The 17,116-nt window shown below is 42.9% G+C and overlaps 1 protein-coding gene across 2 annotated transcripts; it reads right to left on the bottom strand.

The window, feature by feature from the left end:
• Positions 1–37: 37 nt before the first annotated feature.
• Positions 38–13,761, bottom strand: LOC125691044 (epidermal retinol dehydrogenase 2-like). 2 transcript variants are annotated; one of them, XM_048939951.1, is made up of 7 exons: positions 13,629–13,761; positions 10,589–10,932; positions 5,818–5,949; positions 3,470–3,569; positions 2,279–2,423; positions 1,597–1,722; positions 38–1,103 (listed from the first exon to the last, which is right to left on the bottom strand). In XM_048939951.1, the coding sequence occupies exons 2-7, from the start codon at positions 10,907–10,909 to the stop codon at positions 1,010–1,012; spliced, it is 918 nt and encodes a 305-aa protein (XP_048795908.1). In that variant the 5' UTR covers positions 10,910–10,932; positions 13,629–13,761; the 3' UTR covers positions 38–1,009. The 2 variants fall into 2 exon arrangements, with proteins under 2 accessions (XP_048795908.1, XP_048795909.1); XM_048939952.1 differs by lacking the exon at positions 13,629–13,761 and adding an exon at positions 11,059–11,173.
• Positions 13,762–17,116: the final 3,355 nt, after the last annotated feature.

Genomic DNA, 17,116 nt, shown 5'->3' with positions numbered 1-17,116 from the left:
GTTAATTTCATGCTAAAGCATATATAGTCTTAGTTTGTAGGCATTGCCAATTGCCAGTGGAATACTGTGACATGAGATTGGTTTAACCAGCATATATATAAATAGCATAATATATAATCTTCCTTTTTCTTTTTTTTTGTGAGGGTTTAATGAAAGTCAGGTTGGAGGGGGCCTCTAAGTGGTCATTGTCAAAAAGGACAAGGCCTCCTCCACAGCATACCTGAGAATAGTCCTAAGAGAAAAGGCAAATAAAACAAGTCTCTGTAGATAGAAGACAGCCTGCTTCCCAATTCAGGAGCAAAACATTCTGCTGTTACTCAAGCTGTAGTTCTAGTGAACCTATTCACTATTCACACAGCATAATTCCTTTCTGAAACAGTCCCAGGAGAAGCCCTAATTACACCATGTAATACCTTTGGTTTTAGTAGCAAAGGTATTTCTGTTGTCTTGCTTGGCAAGATGTTTGACATCCCATCTCTACTGGTAGTATTATGCTTTGTAGCTACAAGCTCTACATAGGAGATGAAAAGTTAAAATTGTTCCTAAAATATTGCACTCATATAAAGATTTCATTGCAAAGTTGCAGGCATAGTATTAGCTTTTAAAATAAATTAGACAAGAAGTCAATTAGCAGCACAAATGTCATTTACATTCTTTTGTTCCCCATGACATCCATAGACACACCTGTGAGTCCTGAGATTATCTCCCCTCAAACTGCTAATTACTGGTTTGTGAAGCAGAATGATATTTAAGGCATTATAACAGATATTACCAAAGGAATGCATTTCAATTTTCCTACTTCCATAATGAGGGAAAAAGAAATCAGTGCATTGGATAAAAAAAGCTCACATGAAAGCTGTTGATTAAGAGCTAATTAAAATCAATTTCCTTAAAAATGTTATTAAGTAGAAGTGAGGCACCTTAAGTTCACAGCTGCTAGAGAAGCAGACCTTTCCCACCACTACCTTTAACAATGTCTGCTTTTCAGTTGCTGAGTTTTGTGCAATTTTCAGTCCTTCTTCGTGCGGCCTTTGAAGCTATCCATGAAATGGAGGGCTCCAGCAAAGTCCGCAAGGAGAACGCCTACTTTCACTGGTAGGATACTGCAAGGCAGAAGAAACAGATCTCAGAAGATTTTTGTACCTTATACAGAAATCACAGAAGTCACTTCACATGGCTAATACTTGCAAAGAAATTATAATCTCTTACATAGTTCCACCAGTGCTCACAAAATACAGGTTACACTCATTTTGCTGCCTTAGTCATTACCTTAAATCAGTTCACCAGCCTGGCTTGCAGGAGACAGACATGCCCTAATGCTGGGCCAAAGATTCCAGTGATGCATTTCCTTAGGAGCAGGCCCAGTTTCTACAGCCCACAGTAACACTGCACCCCAGCAGAGGCAGCAAGCCAGTCACACATTTCTGACATTGTTTTGTGTAGAACCAACCCCTAGAAACTAAGAAAACTCCAGAAATGTGGAGAACTGAATGAGCATTCACGCTGCACAGGAGTAGTCTAGTTGGTGTTTTTAGTCAAAACATTTTCAGCTTAGATAGAAAAAAAGAGAGGTAAAGAAGGAAGAACACAACTTACTATTTCAAAGCAAAGAAGAAATACAAATTGCGTGGTAGTACCAAAATTTCTTGGTCTCGTCGAATAGCAGTCATTATCTTTTCAGCCACATAGCCTGGGTCTAAAATGGGGAGCAGAAACGGCCACCTAGAGGGGAGGATGTTTATTTTAATACAGATTTCTTTAGATTGACATTTTATTCAAGAAGGTATCAATTCTTGCAGATAATTAAAAGAGAAATACCATAAATCATATGAAGCAGCAAACCTTTTTTATGTTAGCCTAAAGAGGGAAAGGGGTGGTTGTTACTTTTCCTTTGTCTCCCTCACAAGAGAGAGCTATGTATTAAGACACTCTAGCCTTTTATTTGGCTCCTGAATTTTGTGTTTTTATAAGTGTACTGAGCAAAGCTATGCCAGTGACTTCAGGAGGTGAATGAAGGAAACCAGATAGGACAACTGAAGCATTTGACTTCCACAAAGGAATGAAACAGGGGAAGGGACATCAATTACGTTTTATGCTTCAGCTTAAATGAATATTGAAGTACTGAAAGCTTTGCCACATACATTGCCTAGTCACTAGATAGCATATCATCCTTGAGAGGCCCTGAAACAACACAAGCAGGGCAAAGTCTAGCTTGTAAGTGTCGTAAAAGAAACAAGACCACACGTTCAGATTGCATAACAACATCACAGAAGCTTACCTGGTACTGCAGCCATCGAACATCCCCGTGTTTATGAAGTAAGGACATACAGTTGTGGTTTTAACACCAGTCTTTCCCAGAACTTTCATCTCGTAACTAATGGACTCTGCAAAACCGACGGCTGCAAACTTACTTGCACAGTAATCTGTAAAACAAATATAACAGTAATTGCAGTTAAACAATTTATGAAACCTTATTGAAAAAGTGAGTCCCAGTTTTTGACAGAGAACAGGAACAACTCTGTGCTTTAGTAAGTAAACAAACAGCAGCACTACAGAATGGTATAGATACGATGTGCATGTGCTACTCCCAGGAAATTACTATCCTGTAACAACAGAGTAAGAAGCAATTTCATAGGCTACTAGTAAAACTTGCTTTTGATGCGACTCATTCTTTTACTTTCCCTCTTCTAAATCAGCTGTTGGTGTGGACTGGCAGACAGAGGGTTTCTCATCACATCTCTGCATGTATCACCTTCCTAGTCACTAATCTGCTAACAGCAGATGATAAGGACCGGCATGAAAACATAACTTCATTAAATCGGTTTCTTCAGTCTCAAACCTAGAATTTCAAGACTCTCCAAAGTGTTTTCAGCTTGCAGCTCTATTTGTTTTCATTATCACTATCTTGAAGCTAGATTTCTTTTATGCCACTTATTTCATTTTCCTTTTCCTCATTTGCATGCACTTTGCAGGAATTCCTTCTGAGTCTGCTGTAATCTCAACACTGAGTAGGTTCTCCTCAGTGAATGGAGAAGAGAATGCAAAATGAGATACTGTGCAACTACCACTGTATTACATTGGATTTTAGTAACAGTTTGAGTTGGGAAGTCAATACAGGACGCTGCATAGCTTGAGAACATATCTGCAAAGAAAGTTGCCTCTAAGCTACCAAATGTCTGTAGGTCAATTTCAATAACATACAAGTGCTCAGTTTTCAAAGTTCATATGAAGCTCCTGGATGCTTTTACTGCCTTGCTAGAAAAGCCTGTTTCACAGCACTGCTGAGCATCCGGAAAACTTTTTCAACAAAATGTCTAAGGTCAGCTGGTTTGAAAGTATCACTGTTTGCTTTACTTTATATACAACAACCCAGAGACTCAAAGTTAGGACTTCTTTCATGAGTGTAGATTGCTGGGCTTAAATCAAACTAATTGGTTTAACTAAACAGACATCAGCTTTAATAGCCTACCTGCAAGACGGTTGACTCCAATCAGTCCTGCTGTGCTTGCAATGCTAACCAAGTGTCCATGGTTAGAAGCTATCATTGCTGGAAGGAAGGCTTTATAAGTCTGCAACGTAAGTCAGAGTTGCAATGAAACATTTTAGTAAGTGAAGTACTTGCTATAATATTCCAAAGGTGTTATTTGTAGAGAAATTCTGCCTGCACTCTTTGATCAGGCCTAGCCAGCATGGGTTTATGAAGGGCAGGTCCTGTTTGACCAACCTGATCTCCTTCTATGATCTAGTGACCCATCTGGTGGATGAAGGAAAGGCTGTTGATGTGGTCTACCTAGACTTCAGCAAAGCCTTTGACACTGTCTCCCACAGCATTCTCCTGCAGAAGCTGGCAGCCAGAGGCTTGGATGGGTACACTCTGTGCTGGGTAAGGAGCTGGCTGGAGGGCCGGGCACAGAGAGTGGTGGTGAATGGAGTCAAATCCAGCTGGCGACCGGTCGTGAGTGGTGTTCCGCAGGGGTCGGTGCTGGGGCCTGTCCTCTTCAATATCTTTATTGATGACCTCGATGAGGGCATCGAGTGCACCCTCAGTAAATTCGCAGATGACACTAAATTGGCTGGAAGTGTGGATCTGCCTGGGGGTGGCGAGGCCCTACAGAGGGATCTGGACAGGCTGGAGAGCTGGGCTGGAGCCAATGGAATGAGTTTCAACAAGGCCAAATGCCGGGTCCTGCACTTCGGCCACAACAACCCCAGGCGACGCTACAGGCTTGGGGCGGTGTGGCTGGAGGACTGCGTAGAGGAAATGGACCTGGGGGTATTGATTGATGCTCGGCTGAACATGAGCCGACAGTGTGCCCAGGTGGCCAAGAAGGCCAATGGCATCCTGGCTTGCATCAGAAACAGTGTTGCAAGCAGGAGCAGAGAGGTGATTGTTCCCCTATATTCAGCACTCGTGAGGCCGCACCTCGAGTACTGTGTCCAGTTTTGGGCCCCTCACTGCAAGAAAGATATTGAGGCCCTGGAACGTGTTCAAAGAAGGGCAACGAAGCTGGTGAGGGGTCTGGAACACAGGCCATATGAGGAGAGGCTGAAGGAGCTGGGAATGTTCAGCCTGGAGAAGAGGAGGCTCAGGGGAGACCTTATTGCTCTCTATAACTTCCTGAAGGGAGGTTGTAGTGAGCTGGGGGTCGGCCTCTTCTCTCGTGTCATTAGGGATAGGACCAGGGGGAATGGTTTCAAGCTACGCCAGGGGAGATTCAGGCTGGACATGAGGAAGTATTACTTTTCAGAAAGGGTGGTCAGGCACTGGAATGGACTGCCCAGGGAGGTGGTGGAATCACCGAGCCTGGGGGTGTTCAAGGAAAGGCTGGATGTTGCGTTGAGGGACATGGTTTAGTAGGAGCTATTGGGAATAGGTGAACGGTTGGACTGGGTGATCTTTTAGGTCTTTTCCAACCTTAGTGATTCTATGATTCTTAGTGAGAACTTCCTGCCTATTATACAAGAGAGGGGAAAAAAATAGGAATTTGTTGTTTGAACACTAAACTAAGCTGGGATGTTCCATGTCCAACCAGTCCCATTTTCTCAACACTGTAGACAGATGACAACTTGCTGAAAGCAAAAAATGCATCTTCAGCTAGCTGTAAAACTGCTTTTACCTTAAAGCTCAGCAGTATTTTGTTTCAAATGAAGACTGAAGACTCAATACAAAATTTTGTAAAATGGCAAAAATTTGAATTTCACATCTTCCTTTTAAGTTTACTTAATCTTTGTGGTTAAATTTATTTATAAAGAAACGGAAGCATGTTTTAATGTCTAATTTACAATTCTTTATGGTAAGAACACAGCATAGATGGCCCTTCTCCCCTGAAAGGAGGAAAAGCACATTAAGTCACTCATTTTGGACAAAAGCCCCACTTATTTAGTGTAAGCACACTGACTGGACATGTGGTATTCCTTACAATAACTATCATAACCACAAAGTAACTAAAATTACAACAGAATTCAACACTTCTGTTGCTAGAGCAGCAACTTCTAAACTGGACCTGTTTCACATCAATGAATATTGAGGGATATAGTATCTGCTTAGCTTAAGAATTTAACAGAATGACAAACTTCAGTTCTTAAAAGCATTTCTAAATACTAAGCAGTTTTTCTCCCATTTAGCTACCTAGAAGTTCCTAAAAGATCCATTCCTCACCTTTTATTTCACATACTCCACGGCATAGAAAATAATTTCTTGTATCATTTCTGACTCAACTTCTGCATATTTTACTCAATTCCAAATGGCAAAATTAATACTGAAAACATGTCAGGAGGATAGGATGTTTATGTGTGTATGTACAAGAACAGCATTACCCAAAAGTGTGCCATTGCGTTCACTTCCATAGTTTTTTCCACAAGTGAATCTGGAGATTCAATAAAGCTCCTTCCAGTGACAATGCCAGCATTGTTGACTAGGATGCTGACATCACCAACTTCTTTCTTAACCTACAACAGAAAGTCTTGAGTTATTATGCAATAAATATAAAGCACGCTTTCTGAATTTTATACATAATAATATAAGAAATAGAAGCATCACACATCTCAACCAAGCTGAATGTATTGTTCTTGTTACAGATCCAAATACTATGGGTTCCTACACTTTCCCACTTGATGCCTATTTAGGCCTGAGCTCACCCCTGGACTTTGGAGCCCAGCAGCTCATGGCTCCATGTAGGTGTCTGCTTTCAGAGAACTACAGTTCTCACTGTGACTGTTCCAGATAAATCCCTACTACAGAGACCTTTACTAATATAAGTACTTTCCTACATTAAACCCATCTCAAAACCAACAGGCAATTCTGTATTTAAGACCATTTCTGTACCATGCTGCAAGCACAGTATGTAAGTCCTCATGCCAAGTAAACGGAATCAGTCCACCAAAACCTACATGAGGGCCATAATAGCTAAACTAATAGCTAAAACTAACCTCACTTGTGAGATTTCCTCTATACTCAAATCCTCTTACATATTCCAGAGTTACTTGTATTCAGAAGCAGTGCTGCCATACGGCTTCAGAACTGAAACTAGCTTTCACACCACTGGTCTTCTAGTGAAGAGAAGGAAAAGAGGGTTACTTGCTGGTAACACAAGTTGCCCATGTCCAAACAACCCAGGATTTTATCTTTACCATTGTATAGGACAGCAGCTGCTTAATTGCATCATGGTATTTCAGACATTTCAGAGCTCACTGTGCTGTTCAGCACAGGTTCCATTTCTTCTGAATGCCAGTGTTATGCAATTGCAAGTATTACATTGCAGCTTCTCCACTAGCCATACCTTCACTTGTACACAACAAGAGCTTTCCTATTAAACCAGACCTCCTTGCACCCTTCTTGAGGATCAGAGTTCTCTCCCTCAGCACATTAGGGTTAGAATGGGCAAAGTCATTTTTCATTAGAAATATCCCATATGTGCATAAGCAGTGAGAAAGACAGCTTATAAAATTATTTTCCATATTACAGCCTTTTCCTTTATTCAAATAGCTTGACTGCTTCAAGCAATTTCATAGATCAGGAATTTAACAGTTTCTCTTACCAAATGAAGGTGTTTATTTTATTATTATTATTTATTTGTGTATCTACAGTTTAGGTGGAGGAGTGAAAAACACATGCTTTCACAGAATGCAAAAACCTCAAAAGCCTTCTGGGGCAGCACACAACAAGCAGTTTGTTTGTAGAATATTTGCTTTGATTGTAACACTGAGCCAGAAACCTTTTGAAATGGTTCCAGAAAATTAGTTGGCTAAAAAATAATTTAGCTCAGTAAGTGGAAGCATGGTTCTCATTTCAGCTCCAGAATGAGAGTCTACTAACCTGACAGTACAGCTACAGGCCAGCTGAGATCATCAAGGTGTTGTACCAGTTTTCATAGAAGGAGAATTAAAATATTTAGTGTGGTATTTCAAGTATCATTCACTCATCTCTGCTATCCAGGAAACAGGAGGCAAGTTCCCTATTTTTGTTTAATTTGTAGCTTCCAGATCAAGTGGTAAAACTCCGCTGGAGAGTAGCTTAGGAAAAGCACCTTCTTCTTATGCCCCCGGCCATTGAGTTCCAGATCATAGAAAACTCATTTCTCAATGAGATGTCCTATGCTGTACAAATACAGCAACTGAACAGAGGATGAGGAGACCACAAAGGATAGCTTGTCTGAGAGCAAGGGTTTAAATGTAATGCTTATCCCCTTAACAGCCTTGTTGTCTCTGCACTTATTTGACTATTTCCATGTTTGTTAAAAGGCATAGATTTAAAAAAAAAAAAAAAAAAAAAAAAAAAAAAAAAAGCAGTCTTTTTGGGATTATATGGAATAGCTTTTATTTCACTCTATAAGCCAAAGCCCTCCTTCTACCTCAGTCATACTCCTCCCAGAGGGTCATCAGATAACAATTCAAGTATTCCTGGAGCAGTGCTACATAATCTCTGCATGCAGCCTTGGACAAGTTGGTCTAGTCACTAACAGGAGCACACAGCCCCATCACAAGTTAACAACTGTGGGAACTCAGAGAGACCCGGAATCACTGGCAAATGATGCAGTAGCACTGCCTCACATCTGATCATCTTTGCAAACCTGGAAGCACAGACTCACTCCCCTGGCCTACCCTTTGGGGCAAATAAATACCTGAACGAGCAGTCATGCTGCTTTCGCATGCAAAAGCATGTACAGAGCTGGGGGATGTTCATAAGGTGGTACCTGGGGCATTCCCCTAAGGTGAAGATGAAAAATACTGTGAGAAGGCAGCAAATAACAGTCTCAATGGATTTCTTACTAGGGGTAAAAAACCTAAGCGACCTCTTCCTTTATTCCTGTTAAAGAACAGCTGTCTCTACCAAGCTTTCCAAAATACATTCACACTTCGGATAGCATTCAAAGCAGACTTGAGTGCCTTGATGCAACCCATACACTTCAGCTGTTCAACAACTACTAACTAGACGTAACAGCTCCTTGCTCACACACCTGGCTGTTCTGGTTCCCTCCTCACAGCTACCCCACACAAGTCAGAGAGCCAGGACACTCAGACCAGGCTCCCACATTCTTCTCTCAGAACAGGACACCTCTACTGAGTATTCTAATTAAGGGGGCAGGGAATGTCATCTTTCCAGAATTATAAGCCCCTCCATTATGCAGAGCAGGAAAGGATACTTCAGGTGTTTGTTTTAGGCCTAGGTAAGCTGAAAATTATGCAAACTGCTGACCTGGTTAAGCATCTTTATCAAGCATGAGCACCCTTTCCTGTTTGTTGCTGTATTTCATTTATAGCTTTACATATAGATGCTTGGCTGTATTCCTGTGAACCGCAGAGAGCATCCCAAAATGCCTGCCTTCCCTGGACAAAACCCATCTCCCATAACTTCCTACAAGGTGGGAAAAGTTCACTGGATGTGTATTTGGGAGCAGAAAACACCACTGAGAAACTTGCTTCTGCTGTGCAGGGGAGCAAAAGCAAAGAAGGTTCATACAAAAGTAAAAACAGTCACATTGACAAGCAATCAGTAACAACAAAAATCAAAATAGAGCATAAGCAAAGCAGTAACACGCAAGAGGATCTTGAAGCAAGTGTGAGCCCATATGCAATTCATAATCTCATAATGAGAAAAAGGCTGTTTCCTCCCAAATAGGAGATCAAAAAGCCATAAAAGTTACTTCCCTCTTTCAAAGCCCCAAATGCCTAATGTTAAGCTAAACTCTAAGTAAAGGAGTTAAGTCAGAGAAGGCCAAATTCCTTTTGGGGGTGGTGGTGCAACAGGGACACTTTGAACACGTCTTAAGCCGTAGCTCTCAACACCAAAAGCTGTCTTTGTTGGTACAGGAAATTCATAAGGACATCACACACCCAGCACTTTTTGTTTTTCTTCCTACTGAAATGTTTTCTGATTTCTGTGTGGCTGATGAAGTACCCAGAGCAGGTAGTTAAGGATCAGTTGCATTTCATTTTGACATTGAGATTCCAGGAAATACACCATGCTAAACAACGTTCCATACTGCCTGCATGAATTTATTTCACTATCATCTTGCACCACTCCAAGCTACTATGTGTGTAGCTGAACCACAGGCGAAAACAAGCAAACAAACTAAACTGTGGAACAGTTCTGCCTCATCTTGCAAAAATTGAGGAAGCACACTGAGCCAGGATCTACTACACAGTACTAAATGAACAGCAGCATCAAGCACTGATTAATACTAAGGTCTTGCTGCTAATAAGAACACTTTGAGTGTGGTTCTACATTAGGAGGACATGCTGTATCTAAAACAACAGTGGTGGGAGTCTGTTTTCTTCCCTGTGGTTCAGCTGTTAGTGAACTTCTGACAGAATATTGTAAAGTGAGCAATCCTGCACTGTGTGGTTACAAGACCCCTTTACCACCTCCTTGCTCCCATCTCCCCATTTTTATCATCCTCAATCTACTCTACACACGTAGCTACATCCTCTGCTTGTCCAGAAAGGTTCTGCTGCTGCTTTTCTCCATGGTACTGAAGCATCAGCCCTCAGGTCCTTAGAACTGCACTTAAGTTTAGCAACATTTTAAGCAAATGAGAGCAGGTTATAATGGAAACTGTTAGGGAGTTCTAGCTTTTGGCACTTCTACAAGTCCTGCCCAAGATATCTAGCCACAAGCCGTATTTACAGAGCTCTTTAGAAAGCATCCTAACAAAGCCTTCAAGTTCTATTTATTAATTCTGTTCACGTGCACTTGCAAAAGTCTATTCACAGCCAGGGATCTAGCCTAAGTTGACCAAAGTCATTAATCCTTCTCACAAGGTACAATCTTCAGGGTTTACTTTTTGTAAAATGTTTCTAGAACTTGAAATACTGCTTTAATTTCAGTAAGTTGTCTCTGTGTACTTCACCAGCAAGTGCTGCACAAATGCAAAGCCACTCAGCTGAAATTTGTCACTGAAAGAGAACCAGCTCTTTTTATTTTTAAAGGACAAAGGTACGAAAGTCAACTCTAAGAACCAGTATTCTTAAAACAGGTAGTATATGTAGTAAGTCAAATGAAACATTTTCTTGACTTGACATGGCTAAAGTGTATCATAGATCACCAACACCTCAGAATAGCGTCAAAGCTGCAAGTGAGATACTTTACCTGATCTGCTACTCTGTAGACTTCCTCCCTTTTGCTGCAGTCACAGATGTAAGAATGAATTCTTACTGCTCCGTTTTCTTCAGCCAATCTGCACGTCTCCTGGAGTCCGTCTTGATTAATGTCCCAAAGAACCAGTGTGGCTCCAAGTTTGGCAAATTTTAAGGATAAGAGTCTTCCAATTCCACTTCCTGCTCCTGTTATTAATACTATTTCGCCACTCACATTCTTCTTACGTTTAGGCACAAACAAAAACACCAGTGATTCCAGCATGTAATATGTTGAAAGTCCAATGACTTTGAGCAGCTCCAGGAAGAAGTTCATCTTGAGGCTATTTTTTCTGATATCTGATTGAAAATAATGCAAACATCAACAATTCCAAACAGAAAAGCATTTTCCAATCTATTCTAAGTATTTTGAACTCAGAAGCAGCCTAGAGAGTACATGGCCTTATGTCTGCATGTCTGACTCACCTACTCTGTTTCTGTATTATCTTGAGGGCGTTCCTATTCTCTTCCAGAAATGCAAGAAGAGATTTGTGATTTGGGAGAGGGAAGAAATACTTGCTTTGAAAATTCTCCACCCTTCACATCATGGCTTTCCATCTCCGCTCCAACAGAATATAGACACCTTAAAAAAAGGCAACAGTTGCCCTTTGCTACATCTGAAGCCAAAATGCATGGCAATTAGAAATCAACAGGCTTGAATCACAAGTATGTGTGTACCTACACAGTCCATACTTACCACAGTAACTCTGAGCAGGCATTTAAGTCCATTCCCCAGCATATGAATGCTACGCAAGAAGCACGCCCTTGGTTGAGGCAGGCTTTTATCTTTGACTTAGTTATGGTGCAAAAGATTAGTACTTTCCTTTTGAGCTAAAGGTACAGCTTAGCAGTGCTTACACTTCAACTTTTAGCACTAAGTGCCTGATTCAATCACATCTTTATTATCGCTGGTATCTAGGTACATACTCATGTTTGACAATTGCCTAGAGATAAGTTACTTATATCTCTGCAGCTCTGAGCAAAGTCTGCAAAGTGTGGCATTTTAATTTACATTGTCAGGAGCATCAAGTTTTGATACACGACAAACATCTCAATAGCTGTGAAGGAACAGACAACTGCAAGATGAGAGTGAGTTAGTTCAGAAGGCTTTACAGTGCAAGCATTAGGACATGGTTTCCATATCAATTTTGGTAACAGAAAAACATCAAAAAGCAAAGAGGGTCAGGAAACAAGTTCCTCTTTCTGAAGGACATGTTGTATAGTATTTTCTCTTCCTAATTCCCTTTCAAATGATGCAAAGTATACACAGAAGTTCTAGCACAGAAAAGGTAGGGTAGTAAAACTGATTTAAGTATTTTTTTACAGCACAATATTTTCATAGATACTGCAATGATTTTACCTGCAGTAGACATTCACATTTGTAGAGCTATGACAGATCTGAGCTAAGGTAGAACTAGATGGGAGAGGTGTTACTAAACTTCACAGGTATCAAAAATAACATTTTTTCATTACAGTTTATTTGCTGTGTCTAAAACAGAAGTAGGAAGTCTTCAAAGCAGATGCAGCTACAGAGTTTAACTTCACCAAGTTAATTTAGAAGGGTGAACAGTAACATACTTCATTGGCATGAAAGGAGATTAGTATCTCCAGAACACATACGAATGTTACAGAGAGCTGCAAGAGTCCTTAATCCCTGTAGAAAACACAAGGGAGGTAACAGCCTTCTGAATATAATATTCTGTTTGATCTAAAACCAGTTCCTAAAACCAGAGTGTGTCAGCAATTTAGTAAGCGATATGATCAGGTATCAGGCTTATACAGGGCAGAGACATGCTAGAGCTCAGAGAACTTGTTTTCTCTTGGGGAAGTAGAATTGGTTTAGGTATAGGGGTTGTCAAACTCCACACCCCTCACTGAGATGCTTACCACTTCCCTCGGCTGTGCCTCCCTTAGCCTACCCGTGCCTGGCCTGCAGCCCTGTTCTGCCAACTCACAGCACAGGGCTGGTCCGACAGCAGTAAATAGGAGCACGTAAGTTGGAATAGATTTACAGGTGAATGAGCTACAGATACCTTTGGCACACATAGGACAAGCAGATTCCTGCATTTCCTCACCAGTCATTCTGGTGACACACATTGCTTTTAATACTTCTCTCCCTCCCTCCCCCCCCCCCCCCCCATAAGTATGGAGGGCTTCTATGCAGTAGCAAAGTCTCAAGAGGTTTCACAACAGCTTATCAGTCAGATTGCTTTCCAGCCACAGAGAGTTTCCAAAACAGACTTGTATGTGCAGGTGCTGATGCTGTCAGCTGAGCAGCCCCTGCAGACTACCAGTGCCCACAAGCTGCAAGGACAGAACTGGGACTACTATCATGGAGCAGCTTGAGTTGGAAGGGACCTTAAAGCCCATCCAGTCCTGCCATAGTCAGGGCTGCTCTCCACCAACTCAGCTATGTAGGACTCCATCCAACCTGGACTTGAGTATCTCCAGGGATGGGACACCACAGCTTCTCAGGGCAGCTGTACCAGGGTCTCACTATGTAAAGGATTTCTTCTTACTATCTAACCTGAGTTTCCCCTCTTGTAATTAAAAGCCATTCCCCCCGTCATATCACTATCAGAATGTGTAAAAAAAAAAGTCAGCCTCCTTTTTTTTTTTACCGTACGTTGCTCCAATACACCGCTAATAGAGAAAGCGTTAAAAAACTGATGGTACAACCACCTGAGCAGATGCCGGCAGGTACGCATTCACTCACTGCATCCAGAGGGCAGGAAATCCCGGCACACGCAGCGGTGCCGTGAGCCGAGACGAGGCACCTGGCAGGCAATGCCTTCCCTGGAAGATTCCGCGCTACCCTGAGCCTCCCGTCCTTCCCGGCCCACCGTCTAACACCGGACTCCAGCCCACAAACGGCTCGGAGCAGCAAGCAGGGAGAGGCTCGCCGCCCCCTCCCCACGCTGAGCACCGCCTACCCCTAGGAGCCCGGCACCCATGGGTGCTCCCCCGCCGGCGTCCCCCCACAGCACCCCGGGTACCTCCGCTTGTCGGACCGAAGAACGAAGGCAACTCCGCCTGAGGGAACAGAGAGGCCGCGTACCGCGAAGGAAGCGCGACATGGAGAACAGGACTGCGGGCCGATCCCGGCCTTTATACCGCAGCCCTCCCCGGAGCGGGGCTGACCGGATACCGGGGGGCGGGCCGGAAGGGCCGCGGGTCGGCGGTGGGGGGAGCGGGTCCGGCCGGGTCGGAGCCCGTGGGAGGCTGGGCAGGGCTGGTCTGGTGTTCCGTGCCTCGCGCACAGCGGTGGGGCTGTGTGGGATCCTGGGGAGCTCGTCAGGCGGAGTTTGCGTGAGGAAGGGGCGGCATTCTGTGAGACGGCAGCTGGTGCGCGGAGACGGCACCGGGGAGCGTGAGGAGGTGGCGCCGTCGGTGAGCTGCGCCGGGGTGAGAGATCCCCGGGCGGGTTCAAGTGAATGGAGGATGCCTGGGCTTCCCAAAAGTGCTGTAGTTGTCTCATAAGGGAGTTGAGGATGGCCTGAGTTTGCTGACTCGTGCCCTGTGTTTACTGCCCTGGATGGTTTCTTCCTTCAGAGCAGCGCTTTGGGGCGGCTCTTGCTTTCACCTCTCGCTTCTACTTAGGCAAGAAAACTGAACGCTCGCAACTTTCTGAGAAGGTCTGTAAGACATAGGGTACTTAATGCCGCCGGAAAAAAATAGCCCTGGAGGCATTTCCTTTGCACTCGGATCCTTCGTGTCCCTCCTTCCCGAGTGGCACGTTTACGCTGCTGTTACACTCCTGTGAAACGCAGAGCACACGGCTTTCTGAGCCTTCGCTTTCTGCCTGCTGTGTTAGGCGATCGCTCCCTTATGAAGCGCTGGGTTCGTTATACTGCCTAATTGCTGTGCTGTGTTCACTATTAATAACGTGTCTCAGGGCAACTTTGGAAATCTGAGGTGTGACCCATCGTCTCCAAATAAATGTTCAGAGCTCTGTTCGAGGGACTGCTTTCAAGAGGAGGGAGTACTGTGATTCACACTGGCACGAACAGGTTGCTTTGCTTGCCCGCTCAGGAACAAATGGCACCCTGTGGTCACAAAGAGCCAGGGTTTGGAAACTGCTGTGCTGTTTAAATAAATACCTTTCCTGCTTTCACAACCTGCTCTACTTGAAGGACTGTTGAAAGGGGTCAAAAGTTCTTTTCTTTCAGGTATATAATGCTGGGTCAGGGTCCAGGCTTTTGACAGTACAGGCAGTGCTGAACCCTCAGGATCAGCTCGCAGAAGGGAAAGTATCTGCTGAATTAGAATATTCTGCTGAGTTAATGTTTTATTGTAATAATAAAGTAAATCCAGGAGGCTGATGATAGCCAAACAGTAACATCGATGAAATTTGGTTTTGGCTGCGACTTTCTTTGTGGATTGTATTGTTTGCAGTGGTTCATTTGAAACAAGGAAGTGTGGAAAACCATTCATTTAATTTTCAAAAATACTTAAATAAAATATGTGCTTTGTAGTAATGCTTGCAAATTAGTAGTATTTAACACTGAGCCTGACCTTGTGAGAGGAGTGGGAAGCTAGAAATATGGATCCTTGCCTCCTTTCCCAGATTTTGTAAAGTAAATAATAAAACTCACTGAAATAAAACTCACTGAAATAAAACTCACTGAAATGTCTGAATGTCTCCAGATTGCTTGTCTACATGATGAAAAGTTCAAGTTTAGCCTGAAAGATACCTTTTTCAGGACTGTCAAATTACCTTTTTCCATGGTTTGGGGTTGGAGCAGAACCAAGTAGAATTGTCAATCATGATTCAAGTCCAGAAATTGAACTACTTTCATCTGTGTCAGATGAAGATGTCTCCCTCTTGCCACACATAATTTCTGGGCCAAATTGCGAGTGCTGGCAAAACTCCAGGGCCGTACTGGACTGGTATGGTTGGTGCAGGGTGTGTTACACCACTCTGTGCGTGTTCAAAGGATCCCAAGTTCATCTCAAGGCCACGGAAATAAGTTGGAGTGACTTTGTAAGAGCTTTGCCTTGTCTATACTCATACTACTTAAGTGTCCTGCAACTCTTAATTGTTTTCAAGGGTGTCTCTTTATTTTGGCCAACGTGAATTCCCATAAAGCTCTTGGTTTTGCTATAGAGTAGATAGTGGTGCTGCTAGGGGAGCCACATAATCAGGTGCACAAAGCCTCATGCAAAGCTGTGGCAGTCCTTATTACATTAATGTTGGCTTCACCTTTTAATTTTGATTATCAGTATGTCACAATAAATGAGGATTAAGTAAACAGAATAAGGGTTGGCCTAAGCTAGATAAATGCAACTGCACAGTGACTAGGACACGCAGCCTTGCCTCAGCACAGAACAACAACCTGACTTGCTCAGGCCATGCTCTTTCAAAAGCACTCTTCTTACTCTTTTAATTTCTTTTTTATAAGAGCACTCAAAACGTACCAAATATTTGATGTTAAACCATTGATTATTCCCCACCTACTGCAGCTGTTCAAGTGAAGTAGTGTAATATGCTAGCAATGTGACCTTCACCCAGATAGGAATACCTGCTGTGTATGTCTGCCATGCCAAAGTTCAGCTGCTCACTGTGGGTGTAGGTGAATAAATCAGCTCTTGTGAGTGGTAGAAGTGTTGCATGTCCCTCAGTCATGAAAAAGTGTGCCAGTCTCTGTTATGCAGAGTTATGACAGTGATGGTGCAAAGGGCTTAAAACCACATTTCCCACCTTCCCAGGAGAACGCTACAAATACCTTTTTAAATTCCTTTATCAAATCTGCAGAGCCTTGAATGATGTGGGACAAGAGGGTTCCTCTTGCCTTATGTACCTAGCCCTGCTGCTGCCCACCCTCACTCCACATTATAGAAATGAATGACAGTAGCATCACCTCTTTGAAGTGATATTTGCCAAGATTGCTGTACTTTATTTAACTCACTGCTCTGGTGATGGAATTGGCACACTGTGGTCCTCTCTGACTACTCAGGTGTTCAGATTATTGGTGCCAAAGAGGTTATTGCACGCAATTGCTGGGAGTGGCAGCAGAAGGCTCCCTTGAGTAAGCAAGTAGCATTGGCTGAGCTTCCCTCTGCCTCCAGAGCTGGTTCACTTTAACTGGAACAGTGAAATGAAAGAAACATGAGGTGTGAGTAATTCTAGTGTGATACAGAAGTATTAAAGCATGAGCTCAAATACTGGGTACATGTCTAAGGGTTGTAAACCAGGCTCTCATTTAGCACCATCATGTTTTCTGATCCTTCCATTAGGATATTATTTCTGATCCTAATATCCATTAGGATATTATTTGGTAATACACAAGCTATAACGTTGATACATAAAGAACAGAGATGTCAGTAGCATGCCATAGTCAGATGCAAAGAGATTGCTGCCATGTAGCCCCCTGCTCACTGCTTTTTCATACTTCCCTATGTGTCCGCACTGTATGTTCCTCATAGTACCTCTGCTTCTGAGAGAACCTTCCTGCATTCCAAGTGGAAGCATCTCACAAGGGAC

This window comes from Lagopus muta, chromosome 3, assembly GCF_023343835.1.
Source record: "Lagopus muta isolate bLagMut1 chromosome 3, bLagMut1 primary, whole genome shotgun sequence".
Lineage (NCBI taxonomy): Eukaryota > Metazoa > Chordata > Aves > Galliformes > Phasianidae > Lagopus > Lagopus muta.
Note: the sequence above shows the minus strand (reverse complement) of the source record. Positions and strands in the feature narration are given on the sequence as shown.